General features: G+C 43.5%; 1 protein-coding gene across 1 annotated transcript in view; it reads right to left on the bottom strand.

Annotated features, from left to right (window-relative positions):
* LOC109483703 (sodium/potassium/calcium exchanger 4-like) overlaps positions 1-15,006 on the bottom strand; it is a 30,735-nt gene that overhangs the window by 5,118 nt on the left and 10,611 nt on the right. The window contains exons 4-11 of the mRNA XM_019786744.1: positions 11,049-11,123; positions 5,409-5,493; positions 4,757-4,860; positions 3,439-3,513; positions 3,016-3,041; positions 2,456-2,509; positions 960-1,072; positions 230-408 (exon numbers count right to left, since the gene is read on the bottom strand). Coding sequence (XP_019642303.1) covers positions 230-408; positions 960-1,072; positions 2,456-2,509; positions 3,016-3,041; positions 3,439-3,513; positions 4,757-4,860; positions 5,409-5,493; positions 11,049-11,123 — 711 coding nt within the window. The remainder of the gene's footprint in view (positions 1-229; positions 409-959; positions 1,073-2,455; positions 2,510-3,015; positions 3,042-3,438; positions 3,514-4,756; positions 4,861-5,408; positions 5,494-11,048; positions 11,124-15,006) is intronic.

The raw sequence follows: 15,006 nt of genomic DNA on the forward strand, positions 1-15,006 counted from the left end.
CAAGTTGATCTACTTGCCAGACGTGGCATCCGAAACTAAGCGGTCTGCACTTTCGGGAGGTAAACTTTGTGACAGTGTGTATCTGTCGATTCAGTATCACTATGAAGGCACGGATAGAGCCAAATATCTGTATGCAGATTGTGCACATGGTGGAATATTATATATATATATATATATGTATGGATTGTATGGACAAAAATGGATTGTCTCATGGGAAATCCTCCCTTACCTCAAGAACCAGCACCCTCGCGGCTGCTCTGAGCCGGGTCTCCGGCTTGAAGTGGTGCGTCATCATGACCCTGAAGCCGGCGTCATGGAAGTTGAGTTTGCGGGGAGACTGCTGGATAATCTCGTCCACCATGAGGGGTTTGTGAGTCGGGGAGGGTGTCTTACTGTCAGAGGCGCTCCCTGGATAAGATGAAGGAGACATTTGTAGGGTTTCTTACACCGTTTTAATACTCTGACTATGTCACTGAGTTAATCTAATTGCGTGTTGGATGCAACATTTCAACTCTGAGGCTGTGGGTATATTTTGACATAGATTCTGACCACACAGTATAGAAATCAATACCGCTGATATACCCAGTCTCTCTGGGATCCTCACCAGTTGAGCATTCCGCAGTCGATCAAGGGCAGTCTTCAATATTATGGACCAGTGATATGGAACAGACTCCCATCCGATCAAAGAGTGCGGGTCACAGACTTGACTTGAGACGGATTCGTCTGACTAGACAAAGAACTGAAACTGAATTCGAAGACTTAAACCTCAACATATATACGTAGACGTAAAATATGACCGAACCGGTGAATGACGATATCTCAGTGGGAACTGAAAGCCTGTGTTTTTGGTTTCTCGTGATCGAATGGACCTTTTCTCTAAATAGTGGTCAGCAGTCCATGGTTGTCAAATTTGCTCAGTCCCTTGAGTCACCGCTATGGACAGTTTAGGATGTACTTACTTTCACTCATCAGGATAGAGTTTCTCTTGTTGGTGTCCTCCGTGTGCTGAACGGCGTTACCCTGCTTACGCATCTTCCGTCTCTGCAGCCAGGCCACAACTTGAGGATTGAACCTGGTGGTGAAATCATCACATTTTGTAAATCGATGGTTTTTATCGAATAATCAATGGAGAATGGTGGCATTACGCAATGGGTCTTGACTCTGTATTTGTATAAGGTAAAAGTGACACGGGATGCACTTTACAGGATCTATAAATATACAGAGAGTACAAATGTACACATTGATAGAAGCAAAGCTACTTCGTGGCAGGGCACGTCACATGATTTAAGAAATGATGACTTAAAAGTGACGAAGAAAAGCCAGGACGATATTTTGGTGCCTAATGTATAATCTACGGAAATGTTGTTGCCGCAATTTCTGGGAATTCTGAATCATTCATGGCGACTTATAGATACCCTGGATTACGAGTCACGCATTACCAGTCACTTCTGAACCCATCAGTCCTAAGGTGAGCATCAATATTAGGCCTGGCACACCGAAGTTATGTAAAAAAAGAACACCCTCATCTTTAATCTCTACACCAACTTTTACGGCCAAACATCAGTTCTACTACATAATAAGGGCAAAGACTTATAGTTTGGTGGCGTGTCAAATGACATCCCAGATGGAGCGTATAATTGCAAAGGCAGTAGAGCCAGTAGAGACGCAATAGTGACGTCAAACGAGACTTGCTCTAAAGGAAAATCATGGCCCAGACCGCGGACCGGATAATGCGCCATGGTGAGGACCAATGAGTTTGCCAATTCCCCATGGATCATCCTTTCTTCCCTCACGCCAATGACGTTTTGTGCGCTCCATAACCCTTTATACCAAATGTGTGAAATGTATGAGCGGCAGACCAAGATGGCCAAGCGTTCCCATTCAATTATAAACAGTTCAAAGCACTTGGACATATATCGTATTAACAATATAACTTCACGCCAACTCCTTTGGGAGATACATTTTAAACTTCAGACATGGGTGAAAAGAGGCAGTGTCGTAAGCTGTAGTAAACTGGAGAACATACATTAGACATCTGGGGCGGGATGTACCCGTCCGTTCGAAAGGACGTTAAGCTGGCGGTTCCGTGTATAAGGGATGTACTCTAAGACGTCAAACCTCTGGACTTTATAGAACCAAACGTGCTTATCTTGAAGGGTAGAGGTGACTCGGTGTGCTTGTCTATAAAACGCGAACCGTGGCAAAGTCGCATTGTACTACTAGCTACACAAAAACAAACATGGTTCATCTCAATAGATGATGACCGCTTTACTTCTTCCCATCCGAGAGGACGTCCCAAACCACTAGGTACCCACTTTCACCTATGGAATGGAAAGTGCCTTTACGATGATCACACCGTGCTAAAGTGTCGATCCCAGAACCATTAGAGGCTAAGTCAACAACCCTGCCCAGAAGGCCACCATGCCGCATGTTTACTGCCTCACCAGGCACTTACCCCATGAAGAAGATGTAAGCAGTGTACTCTATCAGCATCACCAGGGATTCGTACCTGTGGGAAGGAAACGACAGGGTGTTGAAAATTTTAAGCAATAAGATAGCAGATTTGCAGCACTGTGTCATGCATCATGGGGAGGTGAGGCTGGTGATGACATCTCGTTAATCTGCTATTTAGTTTTCTGTGATAGCATGTTTTATTTAAAAGTTGTGCAACTCATAATTGCATTCTTGGGGCCAAGCTGCTTAACCATGTGTTGCGAATGAATGACCGTATCCGTGTGTATCTATGACACTGCATGTATCTATGTGTTGCGAATGGAGTGCTGTATCTAAGATGACTACAACACATCCTCTGCAACGCTTGGTTTATCCGCAATAGGTGATAAAGACAGCAAACGTTAGTTTCAATGGTTCTGTTGTGGTTTCCGGGCATAAAAGGATGCACAGATCACACAGTTCCTTTTTATCCCGTATCACTTGACAGTAACCATAGTACTGTTCCTGGTGTTCACGATTTTTCTTGTTACAAACGACAAATATTCACGGAGAAACACTTACCAGGTGACATTTCCGTCTTGAATGACCTGAAACGATATAACATGGTTAGGTCGCTCATTACATTATTTTGTATGGTTCTAATTTGTATGGTTGATATGTATTTTTCACTATGTCGTATCATATTGAATTCGCAAACTATAAATGATCTCTTTAGGTTACACTTCCAGATATTTTGAGGATGTCATAGCTGATGGTCACAGAGAACTAACCCGAACCCCTAAATTTTTCAACTGACAATTCAGACTTACTCCTATACTACAAGCACAATTTAATGGAGTAGTTATCACAAACCCACGCAAATTTTCATGTATTGTGTAACATTTACAGTTCCGCTTGTCGTAAAGAACTACGTTTTAGTGTTGTTGTTCCCTCTATTTCTTATAACTTGTACATGTAGTAGCCTGTAGTATCATATGCACTTACAAAGATAAGTGTGATGATGGAGACCAGGTAAGCAGCAGTGTCCCGGAACAATGGCCACCAGGTCAGGGGCACGATCTGATAGACAAACACGAGGTAAGTACCTTGCAATCTACAGATTATTAAGAACGCTAGCAGTTTCTAGTATGTAGCCAGGTATCCACCATATAATAGCTCCAGTCCGCTCCGCTTCCTTTTGCAAATATTCTGCAGAGGGGCAGACCGGAGATAGAATAGAATGGACACAAGGCTAGTGTAGACCACGGCAGGAGATTATTGCCATACAGCGATTGCTGAACAGCACCAGCAGTCTGGTATACGTTTGAAAGGCCACGAAGTTGATGTTTCCGCACGAAGAGTTATTCTTCATCATGGATGTTTTGAGGTTGCAGTCACTGAAACAGCTGGTTGGAACTAAAAAGTCTAATGGTCATCAAAACCGTCCAGCCTGCATTAGCACTGTTCCCAATTTCATGATGGTGAACGACTTTCACGGTGCCTTAGTGTTCAGGCGAATATTCAACATCAGAACGCCCACTATACTCGTTTTACAACTTGATCCCTGAACAATTTCTCTCATACGTATCCGTCCGTAATGTGATAGAGGACGGACCCTTTAACCTCCACTAAGTCGCAATTTGTTTTAGCGCGACCTCGGTGTAGGCGCCAATTTCCCGCAGTGTCTGAACTTCGGTAACATGCTATAACGACAGCCGCTGAGGTCGTTTGGAAAATTGTACTGCCCGAGAAACACCTCCAGACTGCGCTAAAATTGGTCTTCGTGGACTTTACTCAGTCTTTGGAGACTCAGCTCGCCAGCGCTAATTTCCGCAGAACTTACGCAATCACCCGGGGAGTCAGATATAACGGTCCACACGGGTCTTGGTAACATCAGTTCACACAAGTCATAACACATACGGGAGGGAAAGGTTATCGTTTGCTTTCAAAGCACGTTCACGCAGAATTCGAGGGATGATCAGAACGTACGAGAGTTACTTTTGTATGCAGGTGAAATGAGTCTTGTGCTGGAAACGGAATGTAAAGTACAAACTTTACCAAGGACAGGTATGTTAACACGTCTGCATGGATAGCGTTCAATACCAAAGACGATTAATAGATTATAGTAACACGTAACGTTATGTGTGTGGGTAGTGTTCAGCACCAAGGACAGGTATGGCAGCACGCGTGTGTGTGTGTGTGTGTGTGTGTGTGTGTGTGTGTGTGTGTGTGTGTGTGTGTGTGTGTGTGTGTGTGTGTGTGTGTGTGTGTGTGTGTGTAGTGTATGGTGTCAACATTAATTCATAGAAACCCCCATACTTACTATTCCAGCAAATAGTCCACACAGCCCGATGACGAAGAGAATATTGAAGACAGCGGAACCCACTATTGTCCCCAAACCGACGTCTCCCTTAGCGATAAACACGCCTAGCAAGAGATAACAAGGTCCATATGAAAGTTTATTGCAACTTGTACAGAAATAGTGAATTCCTTCAAAAACATTGATTGTTTGTCAAATTGGTCAAATTTTGATCGTTTAGCAATCGCCGTCTTGTTGAATCGGAAAGCTGGAGAAATACGTTTTTTGTGTCGACATCACTTTTTTTTGGTGATGAGAAACAGCCGCTTTATTTTCCTACTTTGTTCAACTCTACTGCGCCACATAGCGCCAAACTGCGACGGTTTCGTGAGAAGAGGATTACGTAACGGCAGGAAGCCGTTCGTTGATCAGTGAAATAAGGCTGACATGCTAAGCAGACCCGGGAGATGGAGGAGGACGACGCTACTTATGTTTCCTCTGGGACTCCAGACAGTCGTGAAACAGTGGATCTAAAAGCTTTCAAAGTATTAACGAAACATGTGTCGGATGAAGTGGCCCATAAACAAAGAGCACAGCAACCATATATTCTGTCTGCGTTTACTTACTCCCGTGCTCTCGCTGTTTCTGCCCAACGTTAACAGGAGGCATTACCTACCTATGATTGACGTGAAGAGCTCTGGGGCCGAGCTTCCTGCGGCCATGAAGGTTGCCCCGGCAACGTCATCGCTGAGCCCCAGATTCTGGACACGAGAACACAAAAAAGAGCGTTAGCAATTATAGTGTGCAAGATGACGCAAAGATCACCACCGCTACCCTGCAGGAAGGAAACGAATCTAATGCCTCCCTACCAAAACAGGTATCACGGCAGACGATTTGAAGCGGATTACTGGAGTCCAAATGTCAGATTGTTGGGAAGAAGTCGTGACGGCGGGATTTGCCAGGGGCACATCCCGTCAGGGTAAGATTAAGGTACGACTATCAGGAAGAATACGATGAAGATTGACGTCAATATGACGTCATCAACAGCAGCCATATTTGCAGTAACATAGACCCAAAGAAAATTGTTGACGTTCAAACGGAAACATGAGCCGCGGGGCAAAAGACACGTCCTATTTTAGCCTTTATTTGAACACAGGCTGCAAATTGCTGAAACAAAACATAAAAGGACTTGTATCGGCTATGGGTAGGCTTTGTTTACACCCCCTTTCCACTAGCGACCATACAGCGACCAAAATTGGAATTGTGCGAAACTTGATTTCATAATTGGAATATCAAGCACGATGTAAAAGTATGATTAAAGAATAACAAGGCACACAAAACGTTAAATATCGTTATCTATCATGATATTCTTGGAGCGATCTGTGAAATCTGTGGTTGCTCAGGGGCCTCAGTCTCTAGTAGAAAGGATGTGGAACCAAGATAGCAATGTAGACGCAATACCTACAATATATGCAAAGGTTGGAATTCAGAAAGTAATGCTCTTAGCATACAATGCACATTAACATCACGTAGAAAATGCGTTCTTTTGCAATTAAGTGACGCCCCTCAATGTTCTAGGCAAAGGTTATTTGATTACAAACAGTGGTAATAAATGTATATTGTTGGTGAGACACAAGAAGAGAATAGTATATTGTTGGTGAGACACAAGAAGAGATTTTCACTAAATCCACTGATTGTACATGATCAGTGCTTGAGGTGAAAGATTGGTATCGACTGTACGGAAGATCAGAGACACCCATGTCGTTAGGAAGATGATCCAGTGGTCGTGATTTTTCCCTCCCAACGGTTATGTTTTTCATTTTAACGACCCGCCCGAGGGGACCCTGCAAATCTATTCCTGTAGCAGCCTGCTGATGAAGCCCTGATCAGTAACGTGGGGAGCTCCGGCCCGAGGGAAGGACCTCCTCATCAGGCTGCTGCAGACAGCAGTGATCAGATTAATTACAGTGTTCACATTGGCGGAGGACACGCGTGTTCTGCGTATGAGATGAGATAAGATGTGAAGAAGACAGCCAAGGAAGCGTAGTTTACGCCCACTGTCTTAACTAAGAGATTTCTTTTATATCTTTTAAAATGAAATTCAACGGGAGTCTGGTGTCGGCATCGATAAAGGGTGGTCTATACAAGAAGTCAATTATGCACAAGTAAAACAGTACAATTTACGAATAGTGAAATGAAAATTAATACATAAAATCACATCTCAAATTACTTTCACATAGAGGATCCATACCGTCCGCAACCAGGTAGATCTAACACCACCGCTGGGTGATTCCCGTAAAACAGTCACGACAGCCGTAATACGGATAATCTCAGAAAGAGGGAAGAGTATTTGGAGCAACATTGAATCAGGAAACCATCCACGGAAAGCAAATCTCCACTTGTTTGCGTACATGTCAGCAGTTTGAAAGGAAGGGACAGCGTTTGCTTTAGCATCGAGACTTGAATAATGAAATGCCGGTGTTTATTACATTATGTGTTCCATCAAAACTCCGTCAAGGGAATTACAGAACGACGTTTCCATCTTAGAATCAAGTTCTTCAAAGACATGACTGGTGACGTAACATTCATCTGCTGTGGCATCATTGACATGGCTTAACGATGGGTTTCTCGAAAACGGGTAATATTCCAGTGGCTTCTTGATGCCGTATACGCGGGGCAGTGGATCTTTAATCCGCTGTGGCATGGTATCGGCAGGCGGAGCGCATTCCTCTCCTACCATCGCCTTTTTTTCTGGGTTCCCAACCGAATTCAAGTGTTCATTTACACCGTGCAGGAGTGAGTAAGTCGTTACAGAACGTTTGGCCCAGTGCGGTATGGAATCGAACCCGTGTGCTCTCGATCCCGTATCCGCTAGCCTTACCACGCCACGAACACTCGTTATTAAGACAAATAAACCTCGCGTGAAAATGTTTGATATCGAACTTGAATGAAACAATGCTGCGTGAACGGTCGATACAAGGCACCTGTGTATAGACGGGATGATGGAGAAACGATGACGTCACGTCTATTTATAGACCTATTTATTGCCGTTTTTCTAGATCAAATGTCAAGTGTAATTTGTCGAACGTGCAACGAGGCCTTCCAGGAAGAGCTATTTTAGGGTACGGAATTACTAAAGGTAAATAGCAACCTAAGTGCATCAAAAAGGAGGGACATTATTTACGCGTAGCTTAAAAGTTATCATTTACTACTAGGTCAAAATATTCTCGGAATTCGTGAGGAGAATTTTTAAGTTTGCTCTTTCTGCGAACAGACAAAAGAATACACATATATGAATGAATCAGATGGAGAAAGCATCACTTTCTGACATTTCGGCAACAGAAGGCGTCCGGACACCCACCCACCCAGTCACCCAGTCACCCACCCACGCAGTCACCCACCCAGGCAATCATCGCCAGAAACCAATTACCAGTGACGTCACGCGCGGGAAGAATCGCAGTTTGTGTTGGACACGTCGCGATCGGGAACGTGCCATCGATATGTCTCATCACGGCCGTCTGGTCCGATCGACCTTCTTAACCTTGCCGACTTCATTTTACGTTAGATTTAGCAAATCATTATTATTACAGTGAGTTGGTGGAACAAGTGCTGAATGTCGAGACGAACGTGTTAAGGATACCAAGAAAGACCCGTTTCGAGGGTTAAAAAGAAACAAACATAGTATATAATATGGAAACTGGTGAAAACTTTGCCAGTAAGAACATCGGCTGGCAAACTGTCCTCCATATGTCAATGGCAAATGTCTACTTTTTAGGCACCATGAAATCGTAGCGGATAAATTGACGTTAGTGTCACACATGTCTATTTGTGTTCTGTTTGGGGTGTGTGTGCTTCCATCTCGCCCGTTTGTATTGTACACTAAGCACGCAACCGTGCAACAAACAAGAACGAACAGTTTATGTAAGAGACATCTTGCTTAAATCAGCACGGAAAACCGTGGACGCATTATCGGAATAACAATGCGAGGCGGTTAGTGGACTCGCTGGCTGCTCCCCGGATCTTCCTTCATCCCTGCGTTTTGTTCATTGATCTGTACGTTTCTTGAAAGACATCAAAAGCGTGAAGGAGGAGGAACGCGGGGATGACTTGTCTTGTAAATCTGATCGGCGTTATCTGTACACACAGGGCATCAGTCTTATGGCGCCAAAGGTCTCATGCTCTCACCAGAGGGAGACTCAAATATCAGTATTGTTACAGGGAATGCAGAAGTGGGTAGCTGCCTTTTACTTTTACCACGGGGATGGACCGGCGTGATATTGACAAGAAAATTGAGGTCGAGGAGGTCAGGCTGGAGGAATGACATGTAGGAACCTGTACAGACCGTACCCTTACACGTGGGCCCGGCTGACCTGTGAACCTTTTAGGAAATGTCAGGACAGAGCAGACTGGTTGACTGACGAGGCACGGCTCTTCCCACGCAGGTTACCAGCGGGGTTTGGACAGCACGTTAAAGGTGTAACGCTGTCTCACGTGTCAATACTATCAACTAATGGCAAGCAGAATGACACTTGCTTAAGTTAAGCCATCTGTTCACAACTTTTTTTAACAGTCATACGTAGTCTTCTCTTTTACCCCTCCACAACATCATAACTTGACTCATGTGCTTACATAACGCATTACTACATGTACACTGCAAACTATCAGCAATGACCAAAAAGTTTGTTGTTGAAGGTTTTAAGTAAGATTTCCTTACGGAAGTCGAATAAACCTACGAGTTACCAGGGGTAAATACCTATTTGATCTCGTGTATCAAATTCTCGGGCGGATAAATATCAGATCTTCAGAATATCGGCTCATTGTCAGGGCAAAAGAAGACACCCGCCCCCACCATTCCACTACTCCTGACAGATCCGCCTTAAGACCTGCCAGACGCCGAGCTCAGGCTGGATCAGGCCGGAGTCTGCAGCAGAGTTCTACGATATGTTTATGTAAGTTCCGCTAATGCCAGTGTGTACAGATACCCAGCCGCGGTGCTGAAAGGCTTTCCGCTGGGATAGCCAGCTTTCGCCTCTGACGTCGTTACGCAAAGGCTCACAGTCTGCCGCCTCGAGGCAACCGTGTAGACTGTAGACACATCTGATATCAGGCAGTCGACTTGTTTCAGGCAGTATGGACTCGATATTTCCCACGGAAGAAAAAAAACTATTTTCTTCATGTTTTTATATGCATTATTTTGTTGAGTCATAGCTACGTTGTATCTTATAGCACTGCTCTCGTAATCTAATGTTCCCAGCTGTGATAGGAACTTTATTGGATTTGAATACTAGTAAGATACTGTATCGTTTCACTTCCCTGCAACCATGAGAAAAGGCAATTATGTTTTAGACGTTTCAAAGGTTGCCAGGATGTGATAATTAACGCATAACTATAAAATCGTTCTTCGAAAATCCGGCCGGCTTTATAAAATAAGAATATTTCGATTAAGTAAATCCGTTGCTGACGTCAAAGCCTGCCAGGATGCGTGAAATGGCAGTCATCTGATATCCGGGGAGTTATTTCTGTCGACCGTTTTTATTCGGGCGTGTCAATAGCCATCGTTTCGTCTGTTTTTAGTAGCAATTAAGTCTTCATCTGTGGCATGATTCATACCTGCTATTAGCCGCGCGTCACGGCGGGAAATGAAGTTAGAACCGACAGACGTGCGAACGGCACTTAGCGAGCTGGGAAAGTTACATTAGTTCTTCAAGGTTGACGGCTATATTTCTAGGGAAAATGTCTGCATCTAATTTATATGAATTAAAGTATTGAATAGGATGCGGAATATTTTTAAGTGTACCTCGCCATTTACTTGCTGTACCATGTACCAGGAACGCTCTGGTGTAGGATTCCACACATATTGACATTTATGAATTTATTGAGTGGCGTGCTGGTAAATCTGATTTTATCGCACTCCTGAATTAGTCGTTGGTATTGAATGCCTTAGATATCCTTGCTGTGGGAGTATTGAACATCTGTGGAGGGATCAGTATTGATTACCAGGTTCTCGTCTTTCAATTGCTTTCTAGATAGTTGACAAAACATGCCGAAGACTGGTTTGAATGGATAAAACTAGCAGTGACACATGACTGTGTCACCATCTGAGTTATTTCACTGACATTTCAATACTAGTTGTTACCACATAACAATGAGCCCTTGAGGTGACGTGAACAACACTAAAACGGCATCTCTTCTCCTAAGTCAAAAACAACAATCTCGCTCGCTGAAGGTGAGGACTAGCTGACCAAGTAGAGGTACCGCAGGCTGAAAACAGACCCATCTCCTACCCCAGTTAGATGTTGAGAAGGACAAGACTCACCTCGCTGATCTTCTCCAGGGAGGGAACAAAGTAGTCGTCACACACTATAGCCAGGGCGGCAAACATGTAGATGACCTAAAACGGCAAAAAAAGAAACATAGATATGTCTGGATTGCCAGAATGTGATAGTTAGGGCTGTTGATTCAGATATCTTGTTTTTGCCCTCACACCTTCGTGCATCTATACTTATACCATACAGCGGTCTGTTCAGTCGTTAAATCTTGATCTATCAAAGGAGGGTCAAATGTTCTGGATTTTTAACCTCCTTGATCTATCCATATTTTGCCATAAAGTTCTTCACATCATGCATATACAGAAGTTCCAGAATCCTACCCCAACCCCACCCCTAACCCAGCACGCGAAGGGATTCTGAATGTCGCCCATAGTACTAGTATACTGCACCAAACAGTATTAGTCAGGATCTCTGTCACTGCACTGAAAGTTCAGGAGCATGCAGATCTTACAGGCAGTTCCATATCTAATGAGAAACACTGATAGAAACGATTCATCAACGTTGTCGCAAAGGCGAAGACAGAGAAAACCGATATACGTCGTTGTACGTCGAAACAAAGTTAAAAGGGGTGAAATTTATCAGTTGTTTCGTCTTTCCACGATTTGACCAGTGTTTATGTGCATCTCGGTTCAGTATCTTGACAGAGACAGCGCTGGGGAAATGCGGTAGTACCGTACTTAACCATCAACATTTTATATGTATATGGTTTGTCGAGGAATTATATGTTCATGGTAACCCAGATTCTGACGACCCTCACTCTACTTCCATTAGGACTGTGCGTCCCATTCCGGGCGGTAGTTGTTCATCAGTTATGGAGATCCCGTATAGATAGAAGCCCTTCCGATCGATCTGGGTCCCCGGAGGAGCTCAGGGTAAGTGGTGGTGAAAGCAGGTGTTAATGCCTGGACATCAGGTCGTGTAGAAGCCGCGGATCTTCCGTCAGACATTTAAGGAAGTCGCCCGCCCTTAATTTTCCAATTAATCTCTTCAATCAATCCTTGTCGTCGGCAAACGTGGATCCAACGAGTTTTGTGGCCACCCTGATTAAAAACTAAACGTGATTTTGCTCCATAAGTGGTATCCGGACACACTTTTCAGCGTCACATGGCTCTTCTCTCCCGCGCTTAAGTAGGCCATGACACCGCTGCAGGGAGGGATGTGCGCTTGTGATGTGTGTCAAGAGGCCCGTTCCGTTTGAAGTGAGGTCATCTGTATGGCGCGCTCGGAAAGGTTGTGGCGAATGGGAATTTACGGCAAACGCCATTAAAACGTGAAAGACTCTTCTTTGGACTGGGAAAATCGTACTGCAAATCAGTTAAACAGTGAAAATAACGTGCACAGGAGTTTACGTTGGTAAATCATTCTCCCTGTTTAACCAACTTCTACTATTTTCCAGTTCATATAAGAGTCTGAGTGAGACTTATAAAAATTGCAGAAGGCTTAAGTCCGTTCCTAGGCTACATATGTTGCACGATGCACCTACGAAAAGGGTTTTTACATCCCGCCACAACTAATCGCACTACGAATGACCGCGCCCTAAAGGAGAGGCAAGAAGATAGTGAAGTGCTAACGGAGAAAAATCAGACGACAAGAGGAGAAAGTGCCCTGTTCTCCGTGTGACCGATAAACGTGGCATTTCAGATAAATTTACGTCAACAATTCCGTTAAACGGGGTGGCAGTAACACGACAAAGGTCAGCAGGCACTGGTGACACGTAATCAGCCGGTGTGATGGCGTGCCAGGACCTGTGTACAGCATACCTCTGGGTGAGGTAGGGTGTGACGCGCTAAAACAAAATAACTTCCGGATAAATGTTGCCTGTTGTAATTTCCCAAGCAATAAAGTTCTTCCCCAGCTGCACAAGTGGCACGGCGGCGCGGGTGTCAGCAGAACAACTTGAGACCGTTACCGCTCTCCCTGTCTACATATTTTGCTTGATTCTCTTTGATATATTGCAAAAAAACAGAATGTATACGGCATTTTGCGTCTACAACTATTCCACATACTTGTCATTTGGTGGGGTTCTACATGGCGTAAAATTTGGCGTTTGTACTTTGACAGGAACTTTGAAGTGCAAAACACAGTGTCGAATTATCACAAATACTAATTTGTCAGTCTTCATATGTCAATATGTATGTTTGCAATTCAAAACAAGCACCTAATTCCATAGATATTTCAAAATACATGTCATTTGAAACCTCTTCGTTTAGTATACGGTGACTTATGAAAATAGGCTTCATGTACGTATGGCATTTGCCATCGTATCAGCAGTGAAGACCAGCTCTTTCACGTTTCATACAACGTAATACACGCTCAGACAAATCAAATTTGCATTAGGTAGAGTTACTCGTACAATATTCCTGATTTTGAAGTTCAAAGGATGATATAATCCCCTCTTGTATGACGACCTTTGCAAGCCTGACGTGGCCCCGCTATCTACCGCCCCGTAACTCATCACGACGCCAACAATCTAATCCGATAACTCTAAAGCTGTAAAGCCTGACGAACCTGGGCCTAATACCCCATTTCCACTAGAGGCAACGGCCGATATTATAATATATAAATATTAATATTCGCAGATCGCTGAACGAATGTCGGTTATAAAGAAGACGTTTTGTGTGTTTTGTTTTTCTCAACTCATAAATCCAATGTCAGTTGACGCCAATTAAAAGAGGACCAACTAGAGTTCCACGATCTCATACCTTCGCCAAATGATGTTAGCGTTTATGACTAAGAAATAATAGATTAATCCCCCTGATTGTGCAAATAGGATCCTATATTGCATCAATTATATCTGCTGATCATATTCTATACCAGAAGACAGTCTTATCTTATCAATGCATGCCATTATAGCATGTCCTCATAAATTATGCAAATGAGGTCCTTATTTGAATAAGTTATGTTTAATTATGTTCACCTTCACATAACTTTCAAATATCCCAAGTATGAAATTCCAGACATTACCAATATGTAATTATAACATTTTCTCACTAATTATGCAAATTAAGTCTTCATTTGCATAATCAATATCTTCCTGTATTTCTGACGTTCTGAATTACATATGTCACAAGCTTGAATAGTCCTATCATGGAATGCAGCTGATTTATAGAATTTCCTCATTAATTATGCAAATTACATTAATAGTTGCATAATTGTAATATTATTATGTCATGCATCACTTCAGCTACCTACATGCCAAAACTCAGGACGATCCATCAATCGGTTCTTGAATTATCCGCCTTTAAACAGTTTTCAACTAACACCCCTGCAGTTCCAGAGCAAGCAGCTAGGGGGCCCAAACTCACGTCACTTCTTCCCTATCACAAGAGCTACCTACCATCCAAATTTCGGCCTAGCATGTCTAGATCACAAGATATCAAAACCGGAAGTTCAGCTGCAGTACCATAACAAACCGCTAGGTGGCCCAAAATCTAATCAGTTCCACGTCTCATCAAGACCTACCCACCTACTAAATATCAAGACAATCCATCCAGGCGTTCTCGAGTTATCGTGCTCACACACACACACACACACACACACACACACACACACACAGAGACACACGAACGCCTCTGAAAACATAACCTTCTTGGCGAAGGTAAAAATCCAATTGCAATCTCCGTAATTTCCCCTTTCCGCGACCAAACTGGATTTGTTTGACTGTTGCCATTATTAATTGAAATATGATTTTTGTATATGATGTGAAAGACATCAAATCACAAAAATGTGAAAAAATCGTTCTTTGTCTATCAAATTCATTAAGTCTTTGGTTGTGAAGAGGAGAGAAGGGGACCCAAACAACCCGCTAGCACCTCCATTAACAGCACCAGTCGGGTTCGCCTTGTGATGTGTCAGCATGAACCTCGGGTGGAATATATACAAACTACTTAAGCTCTGTTGGAAGTGATGTTGACAGGATCTAATATGGACTGCCACGCTGACAGA

The sequence above is a fragment of the Branchiostoma belcheri genome, unplaced genomic scaffold, assembly GCF_001625305.1.
Source record: "Branchiostoma belcheri isolate BF01 breed outbred unplaced genomic scaffold, Haploidv18h27 scaffold66, whole genome shotgun sequence".
Lineage (NCBI taxonomy): Eukaryota > Metazoa > Chordata > Leptocardii > Amphioxiformes > Branchiostomatidae > Branchiostoma > Branchiostoma belcheri.